This window comes from Melanerpes formicivorus, unplaced genomic scaffold, assembly GCF_026170545.1.
Source record: "Melanerpes formicivorus ecotype bairdi unplaced genomic scaffold, bMelFor1.0.p_v2 SCAF_6, whole genome shotgun sequence".
NCBI lineage: Eukaryota > Metazoa > Chordata > Aves > Piciformes > Picidae > Melanerpes > Melanerpes formicivorus.
The window spans coordinates 7,377,970-7,401,024 of NW_027142358.1; the positions used below are offsets into that span (position 1 = coordinate 7,377,970).

At 44.9% G+C, this 23,055-nt stretch overlaps 1 protein-coding gene across 2 annotated transcripts in view; it reads right to left on the reverse strand.

Moving 5' to 3' along the window:
• Nucleotides 1-8,678, reverse strand: part of NEURL1 (neuralized E3 ubiquitin protein ligase 1) — a 171,213-nt gene extending 162,535 nt beyond the window's left edge. Inside the window, exon 1 of one of the 2 annotated variants that reach the window (XM_068139455.1) lies at nt 8,404-8,676. In XM_068139455.1, coding sequence (XP_067995556.1) covers nt 8,404-8,488 — 85 coding nt within the window. In that variant the 5' untranslated portion in view covers nt 8,489-8,676. Of the gene's footprint in view, nt 1-8,403 lie in introns of both variants that reach the window. The other variant, XM_068139457.1, reaches the window with a different exon arrangement.
• Between the last annotated feature and the right edge of the window lie 14,377 nt (nt 8,679-23,055).

Sequence of the window (23,055 nt, forward strand, 5' to 3'; positions counted from 1 at the left end):
TGAACACGTTTCTTCTGACTGGGTCAGGGTTTGAACTACAGATTTCAAGCAGGGTAAAGCCTGCTCCTGTTCAACTTCCCAAGTAAGAAACCATTACCCTAGAAGTGTCTCCGATTAATTCCACTGGGACAAAGGATCCCAGATTTCCAGCTCTGCTTAGCATTCCATAGTCCCTTGTTTCTTCAGAAGCCAAGCTCCTTCTTTGCTATCCCACTGGCAGGAAATAAGATAGCAAGGAGACTATACAAGCAATGGCATTACTTTAGAATTTATTCTGTGTAAAATTTTATTACTGATTAAAAAAAAAAAAAAGTTATACCTGCATGGTATTTTATCTCTAAGGCTGGCTGAGGACTATTAACATTTACTTTGTAGAGTTTGGCATAAAATAGCCCTGAGGTTTAACCTGACAATTATCCAAGAACTGTGAATATCTCCTTCAGCAGAGAACTGAACAGTGGTGGACTAATGGAGAATTGTATAAGCATAATGCCACCATGGCATCCTCCACCCTGTAATTTTAAAACACAACCCTATTTTAATCCTGTAAGTGGAAGGCAAAATAACCAATAGTGCAAGCATGAATTACAATCTTATAGACAACATGCTTTTATCAGCTAGAGATGCCCAAGAATGAATGGAAATTAAACCCTATCCCAACTCAGTTTTAACCACGTAGTTCTATCAGCCTGAATCTTAGTATGGTTAAATATCCAACTGTTTGCCTTGCTGCCCAGGTACGTAGCTAGTAATAAGCTAGTCAGATAGGTTAAAAGGGAGCTTGGGTTCATGCATACATGTTGCAGTCTGTGGTGAGTAGAAATTAGCCCCTGAAATGAAACTGCCAGACTAGCTCAGATGGAAGCAAATGAAGCTATATTTACAAGCAAAACTACAATCTAAAATATGAAATGAAAATAATATGTACAAAATATACATCATTTACATACATTTGCAATTTATAAACAATACAAGAGCCCCGCCCTGGACAAAACCAGGGCGTTACCAACAGCTTCCTCCTCTCTCCCATTCCCCTTTCCCCCTGTACATGGGACTAGGGAAAGAGAAGAGCAGAGTTTGTTAGTACTTAGCCACAACAAAGAAATGCAGCCAAGGTCAGGAACAGCCAAGCCAAAGCCAGCTAGTATTGGCCAGAGTGAGGAAGCAAAAAAGAGCAGGAGTTCATTTACACAGCTAACGTTATGTTAGTAATCAGACCAATGGGATTAATTGGACTTCATCATTATTTTCCTTTTGCATCCAATGGTAATGTATTTACATTCTACTACTTTTCTACTCCATTTACTCCATTTTCCTAGGCACAGCCTGAAACTACCATACAGTCACAGCAGAAACTTTAAACATTGCCCAACCCTAAGCTTCGGTTAAGATTCAGCTCATCCCCAAAACGACTTTGGGATTCATCAATTTGTGGCACAGAGCTAGGCACCTGCATGGTGCTGTGATAAAGGTTAATCTTAGATCAGCCATTCCTGGATAGAGACAATATGCAGACACAGGCATTGCAGACCCAACTCCTCAGGACAGCTGAGAACTGGATTGCTTAGATGGCCTAAAATTTCAAGGCAGTCAAATCATAGCACACGTGGATCCCCAGCATGAAGTGCGTGGCCACCGTGAAGGTAAGCAGTGTCAGGAAAACAACATGTACTTATATGCTTGCCATGGGCAACAATTTCACTATGCTGAAGTAGCTGGTTCCTGCAATTATCCTAGCAGCAGTAGGCAAGAACAACTGCCAAATCTGAGATCTTCCAAGCCTCTGTACTAGAAACCTCCCCAGGCAGGTGAGTACTCACAGAAGCTGCTATTTCAACAGTCCAGGAAACAAAATTAAGCGGGGACTGCTTTGACTCCTGTCACTTGGAAGGTCAATGTAAGCAAAGAGAACTTGCTTTCTCTTATTCCAGAAGAGCTGATAAATGCAAAAGGGCTTTTATTTATTGAAAACATAGGGTGCAGAAGGTGCAGTTTCATCCCAGAAAGATGTGATGGCAGCTTGAACAGGGACATCATCACAAATCCATACCATCACCCAGTTATAGCCCAGATGTTCTGTGCATGACTTTGATGCTGCCATGGCAATGAACCATTCTGTAAACATCCAGGCAGAGTATGGATCCAGCTAGAGACCAGGCAGCATGAGAGCAGGCTCTATTCCTTCTAGCCATCTCTGCAATGTCTGAACAATCCAACTCCATCTGTCTCTGGTATGGAGAAGTTTTAAGTTCTCATCTCAGTGTTAACCTTAACCACTGAACATGTGTAGCCTTAGGAGGATGTTTTTGGGAAGTCTGTGTGAGCAGGGTGAGTATGTGGTATTTGTATGTAGCAAAGCTGGTCACTTCAAAGGATTTGTCATTCATTAACTCCTCCAATTTCCCATAAAACCAGGCCCATTTTGGCATCAAAAGCTTGACAGAACTACTAGCCACCACAGATGGCTACAACCTCCTTTTATTCAAAAGGAGCTGGAATCTACCTATTGACTTCATTTGATGTCCTCCTAATTCTTGTACTGGAAGATACAATGAAGAGTCAAGCTGTGCCCCTTCTCTACAAGCCCGTCAGTTCCCATTCCAATTGTTCTATTTTCCAGAGGTACGAGTCATAGTTTGTTCAATCCTTCTTTATATGACATTAATCTAGACTTTTGACTCTCCCTGTTGCCCTCCTCTGAGCCTTTCCCAGTTCTCCTGTACCTTTTATAAGATGATGGAAGGGGAAGAATTAGAACTACACACAATATTCAAATTAATACAACAATCTAGTGATGGCATCTATTTTCTTCTGCTGGGTTTTCTCTATAATTTCTAATATTTCATTTGCATCTTTAAATGGCTACTAAGCCTTGGACTAACATCTTCAGCTCAGTCGCCCTACTGATGGTTTGATTCCTGGTGGTTTTCAAAAGCAGCCTTTCTTGCCCTTAAGAAATACAGAGCATCGCATGTTTACAGAGCACCACACAATGTCCTGGGAAATTTCTGCAAGGTGCAGCATTATCTGCTCCATCAAGAGGCTTCAGTACCTTACAAAAAGGACAGCGGGGAAAAGGAAGGTTGATAAATTGCTGCCTTTGGAGCACTGGGCAATTTTAGGCAGTTAAAATGTAATAAATCAAAGTTCACTAGCTTGGGACAAAATCTAGTGCTTGGAAGGTCATCTAAACCTGAGAACCTCAGCAAAAACTTTATACCTACAACCCAGACACACTGACAGGTCAGAGGGAAATAAGGACATAGTCTCAAGCTGCACCAGGGGAGGTTTAGGCTGGATGTTAGGAAGAAATTCTTCATAGAGAGAGTGATTGGCCATTGGAATGTGCTGCCTGGGGAGGTGGTGGAGTCACCATCATTGGAGGTGTTTAGGAGGAGACTTGATGGGGTGCTTGGTGCCATGGTTTAGTTGATTAGATGGTGTTGGATGATGGGTTGGACATGATGATTTCGAAGGTCTCTTCCAACCTGGTCTATTCTATTCTATTCTATTCTAAGCATGACCCAGGACAGAATGGAAGCAGAAGGACAGGAAGAAGGAGGCATCCTTCAAAGCCTTGCATGATGAAATTTCTGATTCTCTAAGGTTGGAAGAAAATTAAATAGTACTTCAAAGTATCAGTTATGACAGCAATGGGAGCTGAGGTTATCTCATAGCATCACTATTGGCATCCTGCCTGCTGCACTGCTTGCACCCCAACTTCTAACCCCCATGATCATCAGCTGCTGATGTCCTTTTACTCCCCCATTAGTTTTATCTAGCAAGTGCACAAAACGGAGCTGGCAAGAGGACAGGCTCCTATCAACAAGATATAATTATTGAAATGCCTACACTATCCAGATTACTATGTTCTGCACATATTTCAGAAACCCTTAAAGTACCTGTGAAAGTGGGGAAAAAATCTAACATATTTCTGTATTGGTGGGATTTAATGTTTGGAATAGCAACTGCAAAAATGCAGGCAAAGACTGGTCACCCCCACGGGCCAGAAAAAGCAGCAAAGCTCCTGCCTCCTTGGTAAAGCACTGCACAAGAGGCTGTTTCTTTCTGGCTTGCAGCCGGGAAGGCAGTCACTCCCTTCAGCAAACCCCTGCTGACTCTGCTTCAGGTTTCCTAGCTAAAGAGGTGACTACGAAGCACTACCCTGCCGAGGTTCCATCCTGCTTCATGTGGTACTCCGGAGATATAACCCCCAGAAATTACCCAGACACATGAGCAAGAGCTATCTGTATGAATGAGCAGTAAGTGAAGGGGACCAAGGAAGCACCCAGCACAAATGACTCAAATCTCAATGGGAGCCTCCAGATGCCACTGTAATATAAATGATAAAGAATAAACCGTGAGTAATAAGCCACTGCTGCAAAGAGGATCTCTGACTAGCTCAGGCTGTCTCTGTAATATAGCACATACATTCTTTCTCACAAATATCATATGTGCATTAACCCATGAGAAAACCAAGAGGAAAAAAAAAACTGCTTTCTGTCATTCACCATGGAAATCTACCTTCCAAGAGTGGGCTCAGGAAAAAAACAGCAAACCTGAGTAGGAGGCTAGAAGAAAGGATTTAAAAGACAGACAGTAATACTTCTTAACTTTTAGAATGTAATATTGATCTGCTGTCCACAGAAACGGCTAAGCCTTCTTGGAGACAAGTGGGGATAAAGAGCTGCTTGCCCACAGAGCACTGGAGATGGCATTCAGGTCCCATGCTTCACCTCTGGCCCAAGGGCTAGCAAAAATTCCATTTCTAGCATCCTGGACCAGCAACTCTGAGAACTACACAACATCCCTAACAGGGTACATAGCCCACACATTACAGCAGGAGGGGTCAAACACATCCAGCAAAGCTGAGCAGTAGCTATGGAAGGAATGCAACAGCCACAGAGATTAGGAAGATGCAACACCAAGCAAAGAGGGTAGTTTACCAAGATACACTAGGATTAAAAAGGAGAGTTAAGAGAGGAGATTGTATAGACTGCCTTCGAAGAACCCTGGAGCAGGCAGGTGGGATGAACTGAGGATGTCTGTTGAGAAATAATAGAAGACTCTGTGGTTGAAATAGTTTAAACCAGACTGCCCTGGCACTAGTAAATAAACAGAACTCAGAGCCACTGATGTAAAGGTTGATCTTTTTCATCACAGAATCCAGAAGTTTAGATACAGTTGGAATTTCCCACTCAGTTCCACTCCAAACAGCCACACCACCCTGTTTGACAGTTACCTCAAATCACAATTCAGAGAAAGTGGACAACAAAACTTTCCTGGCATTTATCTGGCTGCATCAAGGAGATCGTCACCAGATAATCATAATCTTTTTCTCAGCATTAGGAAAGTACAAAATGGATCACTTTCCATTGCCCCAGAGAAACAGCCATGTCTCGGTTATGAGAAGGTAAATACTCACCAGAATACCAAAAATAATCTCACCTCAACCTCCCCAACAGACCATCACCATGTGACAACCTCCTTCCAACCACTGGCCATGACTAAGATTAACAGCCACATCAGGACCATGGCACCTAATCCCCTGCAGTCTTGGAGGACCTCTGTTTCCACTGACTTCAGTTGTCACTGACTCCAAACTGGTCAAAGCCTGCAGGCACAACTGTGACACCAAAATCTGGATTAACAATCCAGGCATGACATACTGCTTTGGAATAAGTAATTCCAAAGGGCTTGTTTCTAGTGATTTCTAGTGAAGAGCAATGTGAAGTCCTTTTACAAAGGGCTTCTAGATTTTAAAGTACTATCCTATTCTGAAAGCAACTCTAAAATCATCAGCCCGGGGGTCCAGGTTTGTTGTTGCAGGCAGCCTCAAAGAAGACCTGGCTATTTCAGCTACCTAGTTTTAAAATTGCAGCTGAAGTCTGAGGATCAAGTTGGGTGATTTCCTTCTTATGTACTGACACCAAAAGCAAGGCAAGTATTCTGCCAGCCATGCCAGTCTTCAGTCTTCTGTGTTATGCCTTCAATACCACCTAAAGTATGGCATGGTCTTCAGAAGGCTTGCTTAACTAAAGGTGGCCTATTTTAGCCAGACTAAAAGAAAGGTATAAAAATTTTATTCAGTACATGTGGGCAACAGCTTTACTGCATGTGAAGGTCTTAGTTCTTACACAGCAGAGATGAACTTTTATGGTTCAGAATTCCCAGACCACCTTGGGAAAATTAATGCAATCATAGTTTCTTCTTCAGCAAGAATGAGCCTAAATCACTTCCAGTGCCAGGTTAGAAAGAGGTCATCACAGAAGGAAAGTACTAGATGGTGGCCAAATTACCAAAGTTCAGTATCCTTTACACAGAGCCAGACACTGAGGGAAGAACCACTGAGGACCTTCAATGAAAACACACTTTACAAAATGTTAAACAACACGTACATAACAAAACTGTGTGACATTCATGCTTTCACTGCTATGCCTTCAGACTATTTTACAAGAAACTGTCAGATGCAATCAGACTTGTTTATTCTGCATTTAAATGAAGGACCTGAAGCAGTCTGATTTCAAAGGGAAAAAAAAAAAAGAAAAAGAAAGGAAAAAAAAAAGCACATATTGTCCCTGGTAATTGCTTTTTTTTTTTATAGGGCCTATGTCACATTAGCTCTTTACACCAAACCAAAACTGTGTCAGTGCCCTGCTACATTACAGTCTTGAGATAATTTCTGCTTGCTGCCTCAGCACAGGTAGAAATTTAATCAAAATGGAAATTAAAGGGAAAAAAGAAAGAGACAAAGTTCCATTAACATACAACCCTCCACTCCAACACAATGAAGTGATTCATACAGAGCATCTTCAAAATTGCATGTAGGCCGCTGAAAATGGATTAAGTGGCAGTGTCCCTTCTGGCTCTAGTTTATAAATTCTTATCTGCTTAAGGCTGCTCCAGAAAGATTTCCAGCTGACATCATGATTCTTAGGAGACAAATCCTTCCTGGCAGTTTACAATTGCATACCAACTACTACAGAATCTCATGTGCCTGCATGTTTGCATTGACAGAGGATGATGGTTCACCATTCAGGGTTCAGCATCCCCCTCCTTGAAAAATCTAATTTTAAGCACAGCCATTGTCCGGGCTGAGCTTCTGACCGACTATGTCCATGACAGAGCAGTAAGCATTTGGGAGGTTTTCTTGAACAGCCATCCCAAAAGCCATAATATAATCACCGTCAGTTCATGCAACTGTTCTAAACCATCCAAGTACAAAAGAAGGGAGCAAAGAGGTGCAATGGAAGAATAACATAAGTATCAGAAAATCCTTCGGTATAACAACCAGTCTCCCAGTTCATCATTAACCACTTCCACTCCCCTAGACAATGCCAAAGAAGCATCCAAAATCTGTGAAAATAAGGGTGGACATTGACATCCCCATTTTCCACACTGGTGGCTGCAAATTCCCCAGCACACTGGGAAAGCTGCAACAAGTTTTGATCATCTGAAATGGCTGTGGAAGCAGCACTTTCCCTCATTCCCTGCTGGAGAGAGCTGTCTGACATACTCTGACACCATCACTCACTGCCTTTGGCTGTGAAAATGTGCCTAGTGAGGAGGTACCCAGGTAGTGGTGGACATATACGGTGTTCGCTGCTGCCCTAGGAAATGTCCTTCGAGAGTGAGAGGTTATTTTCTGCTACCACCCACTTGACTTACAGTAAAAGAGGGCAAAAAAGGGCAAGGACAGAGGAGACCTTGGGCAGTCATTCCTGTTCATCTTACAGAGACATTCCCATCAAGTTTGGTCCCGACATAGCCCCAGGATTTCAGAAAAGGGAATTTATCCCTATGAGGAACAGAATAACCGTCTGAGCTAGGGTAACAAGCACCAAATACCACCCCACCCCTACGCACCACACCCCCACACAAGACTGACAATCTCATGCACACACATTCCTGAAGCACTGAGAAAAGACGCAAAGCAAAAAGAGAAACATCTGGGGATGCTGTGGCTGTCGAGTTCCTCTGACATGTTGTCCCTGCTTTCCCAGGTTGCCCCTGCCCGGGGACACCTGTGCACGGATCAGCCATCCACGGGGCACTGCCGGGGAAGAAGCGCCAGGGCTGGAAGAAGGACAGGGGGTTCCACACCGCCAGAGAGCCTGGGATGCCAGGCATGCAGCCATCCCACCCCTGGATGTTCAGGGAGCCCTGCTTGTCCCTAGATGCCCGGGATGCCTGTGTAGCATGGGGTGCCAAGGGCGCTATGAGCGCCTAGATCTCATGCCAATTTGGGGTCCCGGAGGTGCCCATCCCACCTCGGGGTACCCAAAGCACCCATGCCGCTTCGGTTACCCCGGGGTACCGCGGGTGATCGTCCTGCTAGGGGTGCCCATCCTGTCGGGAGTGCCCAGGGCGCTCATCCTGCTGGGGGTGCCAGCCGAGCCGTACCTTTGAGGTGGTGGTGGCGGGCGCGGTGCAGGCGGCCCTGCCCTCCTCGGGGCAGCGTGGGGATGCTGGAGAAGCGGATCCCCATGGCGGCATCCGAGCCGGGCCGGGCGGCACCGCTCAAGGTCTCTCCCCGGGGGTTGTGGCAGCAGCGGCGGGGCGGTGGGGCGTGGAGAGGGCGCTCGCTGCCTGCGTCTCCCGAGCTCACTCTGACGCCGAAAGCCCCGGTCCTGCCCGCCGCCCGCCGGGCCCCATGCCCCGCGGTACCGCCGCCCTCCGCGGGGCCGCGCCGGCTCCGCTGGGCTCGGCAGCGGCTCGGTACGGCGGGGCGGAGCGGAGCGGCGGCACTGCGGCCCCCCCGCCGCGACTCGTCGCCATGGAGACAGTTGTTCTGCCCCGGGGGCGGGGGTGCCGCGCTCCGGCCCGATGCGCCACCGCTGTGGCGACAGGTAAGGACACGCGGGACACTATCTCGACACCCCCACTCCCCAGATCCGTGCCAGCCACACGGACCTGCACTTGCCCAGGACCGTGCTAGGCTGGACTTCCCTCGCACCTGCTGGCCCTCGCTTTCCCAGCACCAGACCAATCACTCCCAGCAAGGAAATTTGTGGCTGACCCCAGAATCCAGCCCCCCACCCCCACAAAAGCTGCACTATGCAGAAGCATCCACCCAAGCAGATGTGTTGTGCTGAAATGCAACTGTCCTATAGCAGTTGGGATTCTCACAGAGGCAAGTATGTCAAACCAGCACTCAAAGGAAGGCAAAGCAGGTGGGCAAGCAGCTCCGAGGCAGGTGGACAAGAAGACAGATAGTCAGAGGGGCGCCTTACTGGTGCCAAACTCATCCATTAAGGTGATTATGTACCCTCACCCACTACTTTACTTGCCCTGGTGTCACAAAGTAGTGAGGAGTTCAAGAAGCAGCCAAGACCAGGAAAGAGAGGTAGGGTAGAAATATGGTGAAAGGAAACACTTCTATGGCAGGTCTCCTATGAAGGGTCAGGAGCTTGCACTGGTGAAGAGCTAGCATGGAATGCTGCCTGCTTATGAAAGCTGCTGCAATACAAACACATCCCACATGAACTGGGACTTCCTGTCTACTGCAGACACAAACTCACTTGTCCACATGGCTCTTCCTCTTGCCACAAGAGAGAAGCTCCAGTCTTAATACCATGCATGTCCATAACCAGCCATGGGAGTCCTCTCTGCCTTGCTCACTCTGGAGCCACTCAGGCCGTTGAGTTGTTCCACAAAAGCAGCCAGGACCATACATCATGGTGAGGTTCCCCTTGTCCTCACCCCAGCAGCACCTTGGCCATACAGGGATTTCTGCTGTGAGGAGCACAGCCCAGGACCAGGAGGAGGTCAGCTGGTACCACATTAAAATAAATCCACAGCTGATTCTGGTCAATTGCATACTTACATTATCTTTGTCTTTAAAGATGACTGTAGGTCCTGGAAACACGTTTGCAAGCCTCATCTGGAGTTTCAGCCAATGCTGAAGACCAAGGGCAGCTTCAGTTCACACAATCACAGAACCACACAACCACAGAATGTTAGGGGTTGGGAGGAACCTCAAAAGATCATCTAGTCCAACACCCCTTCCAGAGTTCAACTATGTCAGGGCTGTAGAATGACCTTTTCCTTCCTTCTGCTGAGCAAAAATGTAATGTTCCAGTTCCTTCCAAAAGGTTATTTTCTCCATCTATCCATCCTCCTAGTAAATGTTTTTAATAAAAGCCGTTCCTGGTCTTGGACCACACATGAACATTTTCAGCTTGAAAACAGTTACTGCCACAATTTCTCTACCCAGAGAGCCAAAAGGCCCACTGTTCTCTGAAACCACTCAAATACATAGCTTCAAGAGGAGAAGCAAAAGACTTCTGGGGTTAAATAAGATGACTTGACAAAAGAACAGCCAAAATCTTGACCCAAATCTGATGCTGAAATCAGAATGAGTATTTCTTCTGTCCAGGAGGCCAAGCTGAAGAATCATTACAGCATGGGTGAGATGTGCATCATGGTTTTCCATCCTTTCTCGTTCTCTCAGAAGCAGAAAGCAACTACTCTGCCAGTCAGAGTGCTGCCATGGTAGTGCTGGTCTTGAACTCCTCTCAATGTTCAGTGCTGCCAGTATATCAGGTCCTGCTCTGTCTCCATGATAACTCCACTGGACACATGAATAGAATAGAATAGAATAGAATAGAATAGAATAGAATAGAATAGAATAGAATAGAATAGAATAGAATAGAATAGACCTTTGAGATCATCATGTCCAACCCATCATCCAACACCATCTAATCAACTAAACCATGGCACCAAGCATCCCATCAAGTCTCCTCCTAAACACCTCCAATGATGGTGACTCCAATACCTCCCCAGGCAGCCCATTCCAATGGGCAATCACTCTCTCTATGAAGAATTTCTTCCTAACATCCAGTGTAAACCTCCCCTGGCACAGCTTGAGACTATGTCCTCTTGTTCTGGTGCTGGTTGCCTGGGAGAAGGGATCAGCCCCCACCTTTCTATAACCTCCCTTCAGGTAGTTATAGAGAGCAATAAGGTCTCCCCTGAGCTTCCTCTTCTCCAGGCTAAGCAACCCCAGCTCCCTCAGCCTCTCCTCATAGGGCTTGTGCTCCAAACCCCTCAGCAGCTGTGTTGTATCTTTTGTGAATGTTTTATTTCCATCCAAGCCATGACAGTGAAAGTTACAGGACTGGAACAGCTCTTAGACAGGCAGCTCCAGCTCCTCATCATACAATACCTTCCATCATGCTGAACCAAATGGTCTGCAAGCAACAACAACAACAAAAATCCATGTTTTTTTCTCAGTTTCTTTTCTCTAATCTCCCTCTGTGCCTGTCCTTGAATGCTCAGAGATTTTGAGTAAGGACTGTCATTTTTCTGGGAAACTTGGTGTTTAATGTGGCGGAAAGAGGTGGCAGCATAAGGCAAATTAAAATGGAAAAAGACATTTTTCCATTATATAAAAGAGATCTTAGCCGGGGGGGAGGGGGAAGTACCTGAGTTTTGGACTGGAGGCATGGTGAGCATCCATCTAATAACAGCACAGGGAGCATTTCTGTGCAGTCATCCATTAAACTGCAGGCACTCACACGTGCATCATGCACGCTGCTAACCATGCCTTGCTTTATAGCTTACTACGTGGTAGACCCACTCCCAGGAGGATCAAGTGCTTTCTGCTTCCACCAAATATGCTCTGAGTTTTGGACACAAGGAACAAATTTAATTTTGGTGCCATGGTGTGACTGTTAAACTATGTCCCACATCACTGATAGACAATGTGCTCAACCAGCTCCTTTTCGCTTTGGAGAACCGAGGTAAAGCATCAGTGAAAAGAGGAAGCTGCATAGATCTGCCTTAGCAACATGTTCAGCTTCTGTGAAGGATGGGCTTTGCTTTGCCTGTCACTGCAGCCTGCAGTTAACACCATGGGGAAGAATGCAAAACAGCATCAGAGTTTTGCTGTGCTCATAGCTTGGTTCACTTTATCAAAGAGTCTTTGAATTTGCTCCTGACTCTGTTTGGAGAAGGAGTGAGAAGGAGGGGCTGTTTGCTGTCCTTGCCAACTTATGTCATCTCTTCCTGCAGAAAATGTTAAGCAGGGTGAGAAATATGCTCTGTGATCACAGGGGCTCTTGATAGACAAAACAGGATCACACTGACTCTGGGGTTTTGCCTTTTTCCTGTGCTGCAGCAATAGGAAGCATTGAAACAGTTTGCCAAAACTGCAGGCTTTCATGCCAGTAAGCCCTTGTTTCTTAGTATTAGTAGTATCACTTGAAATAGATAATTAGGGACATTCAATTTCTTGGTACCTGGTGCGGGTCTGATATAGAGAGACTGCTGTGTGATAGAGCAGGATGAGTTTGCACTGAATTAGAATTCCTCTTCACCTTCTGTATTTGTGTGGGGGCTGCTGACAACCAATTTTTAATCTGTGCTTAGAAGTTGATCGTGCTGTTGGTCCATAAACTTCATCTGCAATGAGCATCAGCTTTGGGAAAGGTGATAACAATCATGACTATCATTAAGAACAAATGCAAGGAGAACGGCACTGCACTGTCTCAGTAAGTTCTCTCTACAGCTACCTGAAAGAAGGTTGGAGCAAGAGGGGCCCAGCCTCTTCTCCTTGGTGTCAAGTGATAGGACTAGAGGAAATGGTTTTAAGTTGCACCAGAGGAGGTTCAGGCTGTATGTTAGGAAATACTTCTTCACAGAAAGAGTTATTAAACATTGGAATGGTCTGTCCAGGGCAGTGGTGGACTCACCATCCCTGAAGGTGTTCAAGCAGCATGTGGACCTGGCACTTAGGGACATGGTTTAGTGTTGACCCTTCAGTGCTGGGTCAAGGGTTGGACTGAATGAGCTTTGAGGTCTCTTCCAACTGGAGGTGTTCTGTGATTCTGTTACATCTATTGCCTAAGTCACAAAACCAGCCACGAATTCTCTCCCCAAAAGCTGGGTGTAAGGAGGAACCTCCAGCTGTTCAGCTCAGGCATATGTGAAAGAGGAGAGAGACAGGATGTGGAGGAGGATTTGTGAGACGGCTGGAGCGTAGCATCTACATGCAAAAATTGCTCACTGGAAAAGGATGTCCAGACAGACTGCTAGATTTGGTACACAGGGGTACTTTCAGACAGTGAAGCAGCAAGATCAGATGAGCTTGTTTGCATCAAAGGACTCAGGGTATTTTGCAAAGACCTCTAATCCTGAAGCACTACACAGCAATGAAGCAAATGTAGTTAAATATTCCCTTTGCAAAGCCTGCATTTGTGCCTTCTGGGCTGCCTATGTTTAGCCTCTATCTAAAGCTAAACTATAGCAGTTGCTCTACCACCTGATGACCCCTCCCCAGCAGAGAAAGGGAATCAGGAAAAGGAGAGAAGAACCATGGGCTGACATGAAAAACAATGTAATAAACCAACAAAACTGATATCAATGAAAATATAAAGTACACAAAGTTATACTCAGCCAGCAAAGGTCCAGCAATCACACTGAAGAGGAAAGCAGTCTTCAGGAGAAGGATAAGAGTCCAGGCAAGAGGATGAGACTCCCCACTCCTCAGAAAGCTTCCCCCTTTGTACTGAGGGCAATGTTTATTGTCTGAGATACACCTGTGAGCCAACTCCAGGCAGCTGCCCCGGCTGACTCGAAACTGCCAACGACCTGAAGCCCATGGCTGGCCTAGGATTCTGTCCCAGCAAAACCAGGACATAGACACACCATCCCTCAAAGGCTTACAGAAGAAACCAGGCAAGCACAAACAAAGTATAATTATGAAGAATCACAAGAACAGGAATTTGTGAAGCCTGTGCCACCGTTGCCAGAGACCTGGGCAAGCACCTGTCAGAATTTACAACCTGAGAGGATGCTTAGAGTAGGAGGCATGACACACAGGGAATGACTGTCTCAAAATAAAACACAGAGCAATGAGTGGATGCTGCCCAGGTCCTTTGGCTCACTGGCACCAACGTGACTGGTGGTGCTAAGAAACAGGGTGTACAACAGTGTGACTGTATTTTCCATGCATTGGAAACATTAATCTCAATCATAATCTAAGAAAGTGGATGCTTCCCTCATTCTTCCTGTCTTCCTGCATCTCCAGATGGAGAAATTGAGGCAAGAATCTGATTTAGTATATGTGGTACTTAAAGCAGCAAAGGGGCTGAGGATGGGGATACTTGCCATATGTCCCTTCTAGAGCAAGGTTTGATTGGCTGGGCCCTGCTGATTTCATACCCCTGTTCACCTAATTGTTTTCCTTACATATTGAAGAAGGATCAAGAGAAATCCACTGTTGCTTGATTTGCTGTAATTAAATGCCTAGCATCAGAAACTGGACAGATGTGGAAGAAACAGCCACACCTATCCACGAAGTCTAAAGATCTGCATGATGCAGGGAGAAATCATTTGGGAGGTATTCACTTCACCTAACCATTGAAGTGACCTCCTAGTTTATATGGGTTTAATTACCTGAATGACAGTTGGCCAATTGCATTTCTGATGTGACATGCATCACCCCAAACCAAAATGCCCTACGGCTGCTACATCCAGCAAGTTTGCCCTCATTGCTTTCACCTCTGATGTAAAGCTGGATGTAAGATTCAGACAGGACAGAAGTAAATTCAGCATTATTAATTAAAATTAGACAGGATGACAAGAGTCTGCTCTCAGTCATAGGTGAATGACTCCTTGTGTATGGGTTTCTGTATCTAGAATGGCAACAGATTTCACAGCAGCAGCCAATACAGTCTGCTAAGAGTTCTAGCAATATTAGCTTACAGTGGAGAGGGCAGACAGATCTGTAGATGTAAAGCTTCATCAACATTTATAAAATGTTTAGTTTCAAATAGCAGTCAACACAATGTCATCATGACCAGTGATCATTCAGTCTAGTGCTCCTTCCCTCAAAAGCCTAGATAGCAGTCCATGTCACCAGTCACCATCCCTGGAGGTGTCCAAAAAATGCATGACATGGCACTTTGGGACATAGTTTAATGGCCACAATGATGTTAGGTTAGACTAAATGACCCTAGAGGTCTTTTCCAACCAAAACAATTCTGTGATTTTCCAGAAAGGGAAAACTTTCAGAAGAGGAAGAAAGGCTCAGAGAGCCTTCACAGGCTTTTCTTATTCCTCCAGTCTTCTCATACTCTGCAGCTGCTAGGGTGAGATCTCTCTCCCGATCAACCACTTATTATCTTTTACATCAAGCAGCCTCATGGAGGACAGCTGTTCCATGATGCCCTTCCTGTTTAGAAGGCATTTTCCCTGAGAGAAAGCAAAGCCATTTCCTTTATCTGTCATAAACATTAACAGCCTCCTATGCTGCAATGCCCTGTAGCCCAGCTGTTAGTGTGGCAGCACAGAGACCAGTGCTGACCACCATATCCAGCACTCCAATAACACTCTGCTCTGGCACAACAGGGGACAAAATTCCATCCATGATTGCTGCCACCACAGGGACTATTTGAGACCGATCCATAGCAGCATTTTCAGGAAGACATACACCCCAACTTGAAAGCACTGTGCAGTAGCAGAGATCTCAGGCTCAAGAGAACTTAATGCAACAGTAAATTATCTGTTTACAATGTGTGTATACTGTCCTGCTGTAAGTGTGCTAACTCATACTTCCAATCCTTGCATCATGTAGTGCCTTCACCTGACAGCTGAAGAAATCTTGTCCTCTCACAAGCTTTCCAGAACCAGATCTAGCTGTAGACATGTCTTTATCTTACCACCTTTTGACTCTTCATTTCTTTCACTTGGGTTGTTCCATTCCCTCTGAAGCTGCTGGTGTGAAATTCATGCAGAGCCAATAACTGCACTACATGAAAGAGCAAGAAAAAGAGCAAAAGTAAGAGAATTGCTTCTTTTGGATAATCAGTTCCTTTGGGAAGTTCTATTTTAACGAACAAAGTCATCCTGCCTGCAGCAGAGGATCATAGCAAGGGTCTGACTCCTGTATGGACAAGCAGAAGCAGGAGAGCTTTCACTTTTTTTGTCAGCCATTTTGCAAAGTGCTACTTATGTACCCATTATGAACTATGCTCTAAGTCAATAATACAAAGACAATTATTAACAGGGGAGAATAAAAAGGCTAGTTAAACAATATGAATTTCTCCCACACGTACTGGTCACATTTGTTGAGCTCTGGCATGCAAGCATCAGTTATACTCTTGCAATACTTAAGTGAGGAGGGTTTAAGTGTCCCTTCTAATTCAAGCCTATTGCACTCCCCACACTGGGGAACTTGGTGGGAGCTGCTGAGCCCCAAGGATATGTTAGAGAAAGCTCAAGGCTGCTTCCTTCCACAGCAGAAAGCTTCATGGAACACATTTGTGCCATATCCCAGAGGGCCAGATCTCATCACTAAGCTGGGGCTTACATGAAAGGCCAGCACTGAGCAGAGAATATTTCTGGGGAAATCAGCTCCTCCCTATTTAAAGGACCCTTTGATCTACAAGAGAAATCTAACAGGAATTTAGCATAGCTAATAGTCGAGCCTTTGATCTTCCCTTTGGAGTTTCACTCTCTGTCAGCCAGCCTGAACCCTTACTTCCAGCAATAGAAGCCAGAGATTTCTTCTTAGCACATTGCAGTGACTTTACCAGCTCCATAGATGGACCAGTGTTGCAGGGGGGTTTGCTCCCATTCACTTCACTTTTGGGTAATTTATCACTTGAAAAATTCTCTTGGACAAGGGACCTTCCCTTCAGTCTCACTTTCACCCTCTGCCAAGATGGTCGTTATTTCTACTGAGGTGGCAGGCAGACCATTGTGACAGAACTCCGAGTCTGAGGGATACTTGGCTTCTAAAGAAGATCCTACATTCTATGCAGATCTAAATGGGTTTCTGTTAAAGCTGGGAAAAATCATTACTTGAATGACAGGTGCAAGTGTAAATCTTATATCCTATTGCTGCATTCAAATATTTGCTTTTAATTAAATTTCCTGCCCAAATTAACCATGGAGCTGCCCATATTTCTAACTGGGTCATTGCAAGTCAACTTGGCATTATGCTGAGAAGTAAGCATCCTCAACGAATATTGGGGGATGGGGGGGGAACAACAAACCAAACAACTTTTACTAAATGTGATCAGTTACAGAAAGGGGAAGTGTGTTAAGGGCTGATAGTTTGTACTTCTAAATGTGTTTTGACAGCCTCAATACCTACAATGGTGGGTTAGAATATCAAAGGGAAGGCACTCAACAGCTTTAGTATACAAGTCAGTAACTAACTGTCAAGGTATTAAACATGTCTTGATCCTACCTCTTGTTTTCCCTGTAGGTGAGGGGTTTATGGTAGTGTTTCCCAAAAGTATTCTACATGGGGGCTGGTGATGTTCTAACACCTTTTTGGTCCAGTTTGTTTTCCCCCTCAACACATTCCTTGCTGTAAGGGCTGACAACAGTCCCTGACCCCACTGCTAGAATGGCAATGGATTAGACTTAAACTTTTTCCTGTCCAGAGCCCTCAACCTTTCCCCATCCAGCTCCAGGACAGCAGTTCAGCTTCACAGCCACTGAGGTTTACAAGCTCCAAATAAGAAAAATCTGTGGTTTTTATGTTTCCCGGTCTTCCACAGGCTGCAGAGAACCAGACAACAGACCTCAGCACCACCATGCCAAATATCAAGCCAGCCAAACAAGACAGTCCTCTTGCATTGGACTCAGCCACATCAGACTGGTTGTAGAAACAGGATGTGTCCAGTACTTGTTCTCCTGACAAGCTCCCATCCAAGCTGGCCACCCTCTATGTAGTTTTGAAGCTGGACAGAACCTTCAGAGATCCCCAAACAGGCTAACCAAACTGTTGATTAATTTCCTCCCAACCCCTGTGAGGAGTCCCAAGCAGATTGCACTGAAGTTGGCTGAATCTCAAAAGAATTACCTGGAAAGAACAGCAAAAATCTTCTCTTCCCAATCTACAGAGCCCTTCTGGTGGCACTGGATGTGCAGCCTGATGGTAGCATCTGAAGACACCATTTGTATTCTTCGCTCTGTCGCTCAAGTGGTGGGAACTAGCCAGAAACAGAAATGCCAGGTTTAGTATCATAAAGCCCCAGTGATTCTCAAAGACAATTTGTAGTGCATTCATGATGGGAAGCACTTGATGCTCACCAGGAAAATACCAGGGAGTGCTGAATCCAGCAAAACAGGTCCAACTATTTCTTTATCCAAGGGGACAGCCCTGTCCCAGTAGTGAGGACTAGCCCCACAGGCAAATACCAGCTGCAGTTTTGGCTTTGACAGCCAGGAACAGCTAGCATGCATTTCAAAACTGTAATCCTGAAATGCACAAATAACCAGGGAGAAACAGAGGAGAGCACAAGTCCCTGACAGGGCTAATTTGAATAATCTTGCTGACAGATCTGTTCTTCTCTCAAAATTTCCAGTCTGCACAACAGATCACAACATGAAATTAGATACTGTCACTGGGCTCTGAGAAATGTGAACATAAGGACTAAACACTCCCTTCCCCTGTGAATAAAGGCTCCAGCTCAAACTGCACCACTCGTATTGTTCATGCTGTCACTAAAATCATGCAGGCACCACTAGAGCCTAGTAACTGAGCATCGCCAACCATTACTCACTTCATGGTCAGATATAGATTTTCAGCTTGCATTTACCGACAAACATATTCCTGACATTATTACCTCTTCTAAAAGCCTCTGCATGAATTATGCCTATTGGATTCGAAAGGCAATGTTGCTTCTCTGCCTATGAATTAATGACGAGATTTTCAGAGTCTCTGAGACATTTAGAAAACAAATTCCCCTGCAATCTTAAAATTGCAAACAAAGGAGAAGCTACTGCACTATTAGGCTAATTTTTGCAGTGTTTAAATGACTTACAAACTTGAATATCCCTCTCAGGCTGAATTTGCTGAGTTGCAAGTTCCATGGCAGTCGAGCTTGTTAGATGTTTTTCTGTTTCATCCAACAAGCAAAGTAGATATTTATGAGTTATGGTTCCATCATTCAACTTTCTTTTCCACAAACAAAGCAGATCAAGACATAGTTACAGACTTACTAGTAGTTGGGTCAATTGCCAAGGCAGAGTTTCCACTTTTATATAATACCTAGAATTCTTATCTTCACCCTCTCCAACTCTGCAGTAATCAAAACCCTATAGGTCAGAATCTAGCCTCATTTTGGGAAGGAATTCAATGGAAAGAGCTGGGCTTGCAATGCTCCTGTCTGCTTCCAGAGTGCACTTCTAGCTGGAAGAGGACACAGGCAATGAAACAATGATTATGCCAGATGCAGAGATTGAAAATTCGATAATCTGAAATAACCCAAAATACAATCCCTGCCTTGCACTTATATGGCTTAATTGTTCTGCTCTGCTGCTCAGGTCAGAAAGCTGTGGCTGGAAGCCAGCAAACATCCCAGTGAAGTCAGCTTCAGGCGCTGCTGGTAACCAGCAGCAGCAAAGCCAGTTTATGGTTGTTTTGTGGCCACTGTTTGCTGGCTTGGTGCCCCCCCTAAAATCAGCTTCAATCACACAGAGATGATTTACTTCTAGTAAGCAAGAGTAGTTCTTGACAATGAATCCAGGGAGGCCAGATGAAAAGAAGAAAGCTGGGAAAGTGAAGGTGAATATCAAAAACAATGCAGAGGCATTGAGCTGAGTTGAAGGTGCTGTTTCGTGGCTGGGAAATTAGCTGCAAGACATCTGTTGATCCATTAACTGCAGAGAGCCCTGCTTAGACCAGTCTGGGGAGAGATCAGTTCTCCTCACCCTCCTCACTCACCTATGCTGTCACTCAATTGCTAGTTGTGATGAAGACCTCAAATATTTTCTGTAGTGCCACTCAGAGTCACTACAGCTTGTTATTCTGTGGAGATGGACTGCCATCAGCTAAACAAGAGGGAATACTTAATGAAGCTTGAAGACAGCCATACCTCAAACGAACATGTTCCCATTACAGAGAAGAGGTGAAGGGACACAAAGGGGTCTGCCCATGAAAAGTCTTGATGAAGGGACAGGAATTAATTTACAACAGAACATTTAATGCTTCATGTGGTACCAAAGTCAAGACACTGAGTTGTCCAGGAGATCTCACACAGAGAAACTCAGGGCCATTCAGAGCTCTTGGAACAGGCTGATTCTAAAGCCCTGTTATTGAAGACAAAACCTAAAAGAGTAGAGCAGAGGCTATAACAGCACAATGGGACCCTATCCTCCCACACAATGTGATTCTAGCTATTTGCTTTGGAAAGGCATGAGTGGCTAGACACAGAATGTTAGAAAAGAGAGACTGAGAAGATGATTATCTTGTGCAGGACACAACTCACAGCAGGTAATTGCTGTTTGTGGGATCACAAGGATTAGCTTGTGACAGAGACTATGGACAATTGCAATGTGCCTTGAAAGACAATTTCTGACGAGTCTATGATTGTTAGTATTAAGTAAAGTTAAAAACTGTAGTCCATAATCTTGTCTTCCAAAGGTATTTTGTGCTGTGTGCTGAGAACCAGGACTGAGAGGATAGAATTTGTTTTGTGAAGAACCTTATGTCTCAGATGTTAGCATATTATTTTCCTTAATGGTCTTCAAGAGCTTGTGGTGGGTTGGGATGGTTGGTGGGTTTCACCATACAGTTTCTATAAGATTACCTGATGCTTTGGATGAAGTTTATTTCTTTCTCAGGATTGCTGCTTCTAAAACAATGCATTAGGTACTCCCTCTGACTGTGTGCCTGAGGACAGAAAGTAGGAGCATGATCACAATCATGATGCACTGCTGCAGTAAATCCACAGCAACCTGCAGCCACCTTTTTCTCCTGTCTTCTCTTTAATAAGGTGTTAGAGCTCAAGCTCTGAAGCTTTTAAGCTCAGAGACAAGCTCCAAAATCAGAACATGTGAGAAGAGATGAGTTGGACAGGGAAAGAAAAATTTTACCTTTGAATCTGAACTTCCTGAGATTCTTTGGGTTTGTTGATTTTCCATTTATCTTAGCCAAGCAGAGAAAAAAATCTACCACAGGCATCATTCACAAGTCACTGTTCACCACAGAAAGTATCTGCTTCTGGTAAAAGAAAGAGTACCCCCTAAGAAGTTTAAGGTAGGCCAGTATTTTCCTGGGAGTAAGACAGAACTGCCTCAGCCAGATAACTGATTTTGTGTTCACAGCATCCTGGAGATGCCCAATATCATAAATATATGTAGAGAAGAAGATTAATGATGTGACAAGTTGGGCTATACATGCAGATAAAGTCAAGAGCTAGATGACAAGACAACCTTTTGAAACAGGACTCTTAATTCTGCTGGAAGATGAATTGCAGCTACTGTCAAGCATGAAGTTTTCAATGCTTCAAAGATGAGCATTTTAGCTATGGTGGCCCTTGAATCAGTAAGAGAGCAAAAAGGTATTTTCATATCAGAACATGAATTTTACTTAGGATCAGAGGTCAGCTATTACTCTGCAGAGGAACTAGTGACCAAACAGCAATGTGAGTGTACACAATATTCTATGTAACAAGCTCTCACAACTCTCATAATATTTAAATTGTCAGCTGATCCCTAGGTACTTGGAAAAGCTCCTTCTTTGCAGCAGATAAAGAGAAGAGCCAGGAGAGAAAATTTGGATATTTGCCTGGATGACTAAGACCTCTTCTTCACAGTTTTAAAACAATCCTTTTATCCCTGCTTCTGAACAAACTACTGAAATAGATCCCCGTTCTGCAGCTGAGCTACTCTGAAACAGAGGAGTCCATAATTGATTAGGTAGGTTGGATGATAGGTTGGACGTGATGATCCTGAAGGTCTCTTCCAACCTGGTTTATTCTATTCTATAAAACAAGACAGATTTCCTTCTGGAAGAAAAGGCTTTTAGAAAAGCAGCAGCAGCTAGGACTAGAGAGATGTCAGAGCTACTCAGCCCTTCCTGCGCAGGCTCCATCCCAGATGACAGTGGCTGGGGCAGCTGCAGCTGCTGCCCATGCGGGGCTGTGTCTGCTCTAATGAGGAGAGGCTGAGGCTTCATCCCCGTGACTGCACTGCTGGAGGCCAGGGTGGTTGGGAAAGGGGGCTGTCAAAGGATGTGACTAAAGACTCCTGATGGGAAAGAGCCCCTGTTTTCTTTTCTTTTGTTTTCTGTGGAGAAATGTTGTAATAAGCTAAGTTTTCTGTCTGTGGCTCACTCCGAGGCAAGTTTGGAGTCAGGTCTGGTGCCTGAGGGATAGCTGAAGACATGGAGACAGATCAAACTCAGACTGCAATTAAATCCAAAACTGCTATATGTGATGGTTTACACCTCTGCAAAGCACACATTATGCCTCACTGCATGCACATGTGTCTCTCACAGAGGCAGACAGTTTTAACCATCATTGTATCTGAGAGCCAATAACTGCACAAAACCCTGGAAAAGTAAATATCCCACCTCACAGTACCAAGAAACCTGGCAACAAGAATTTAACCCCTATGGAGAGAGACTGGGTTTTCTTGTGACAAGAAAACATCTGTAGTGTAGTGATTATGATGTCTTAATGCACACTTAACTTTGCTTGGGAAACTCTGCTTCATGTCTGCTTCATGGTTTGCAGCAGAGAGGAGCAGCCCCTTACCACCACCCAGCCCAACCTGTGGGATTGCTTCACTCTCAGTTACCAGTGCAACCCCTGCAATTTATTTGCAGTACCTAAGAGATAACACTGCTGTAGTACAATTTTAGCCCAGAAAATGATTGATGTCCCTGAGATACATCTTGATTTGTAGCTGATACATCTATGAGACGAGCCCAAGCTGAATGATATCTATGTTTGCGCTTCAACCTCCAGAATTACACCGACGGCTGAACGGATTCTGACAAATGGGTAACACCACGGAAGCGCTGGCATAGCTGATCTGCTCGGCACCACTTGCAGAGATGATCAACACTCCTGAGAAATCTCCCTGAGTATGACAGGACAGCCCGCCGGACGCACGGATGGAAGGACGGACAGCCCCCGCAGCGTGCGGCAGTGCGGGGACAAGCTGCTGCGAGCCGGCAGGATCCGCAGCACCGCTCCGTGGTGATGGGTCCCTCTGCAAGCTGTGCACAAGGACGCAAGGTCGCTCTTTTGAAATGCAGTCTTTGAGACCCGTGCAACTCTGTGCTGCGCCAAGAAAAGGCATTTC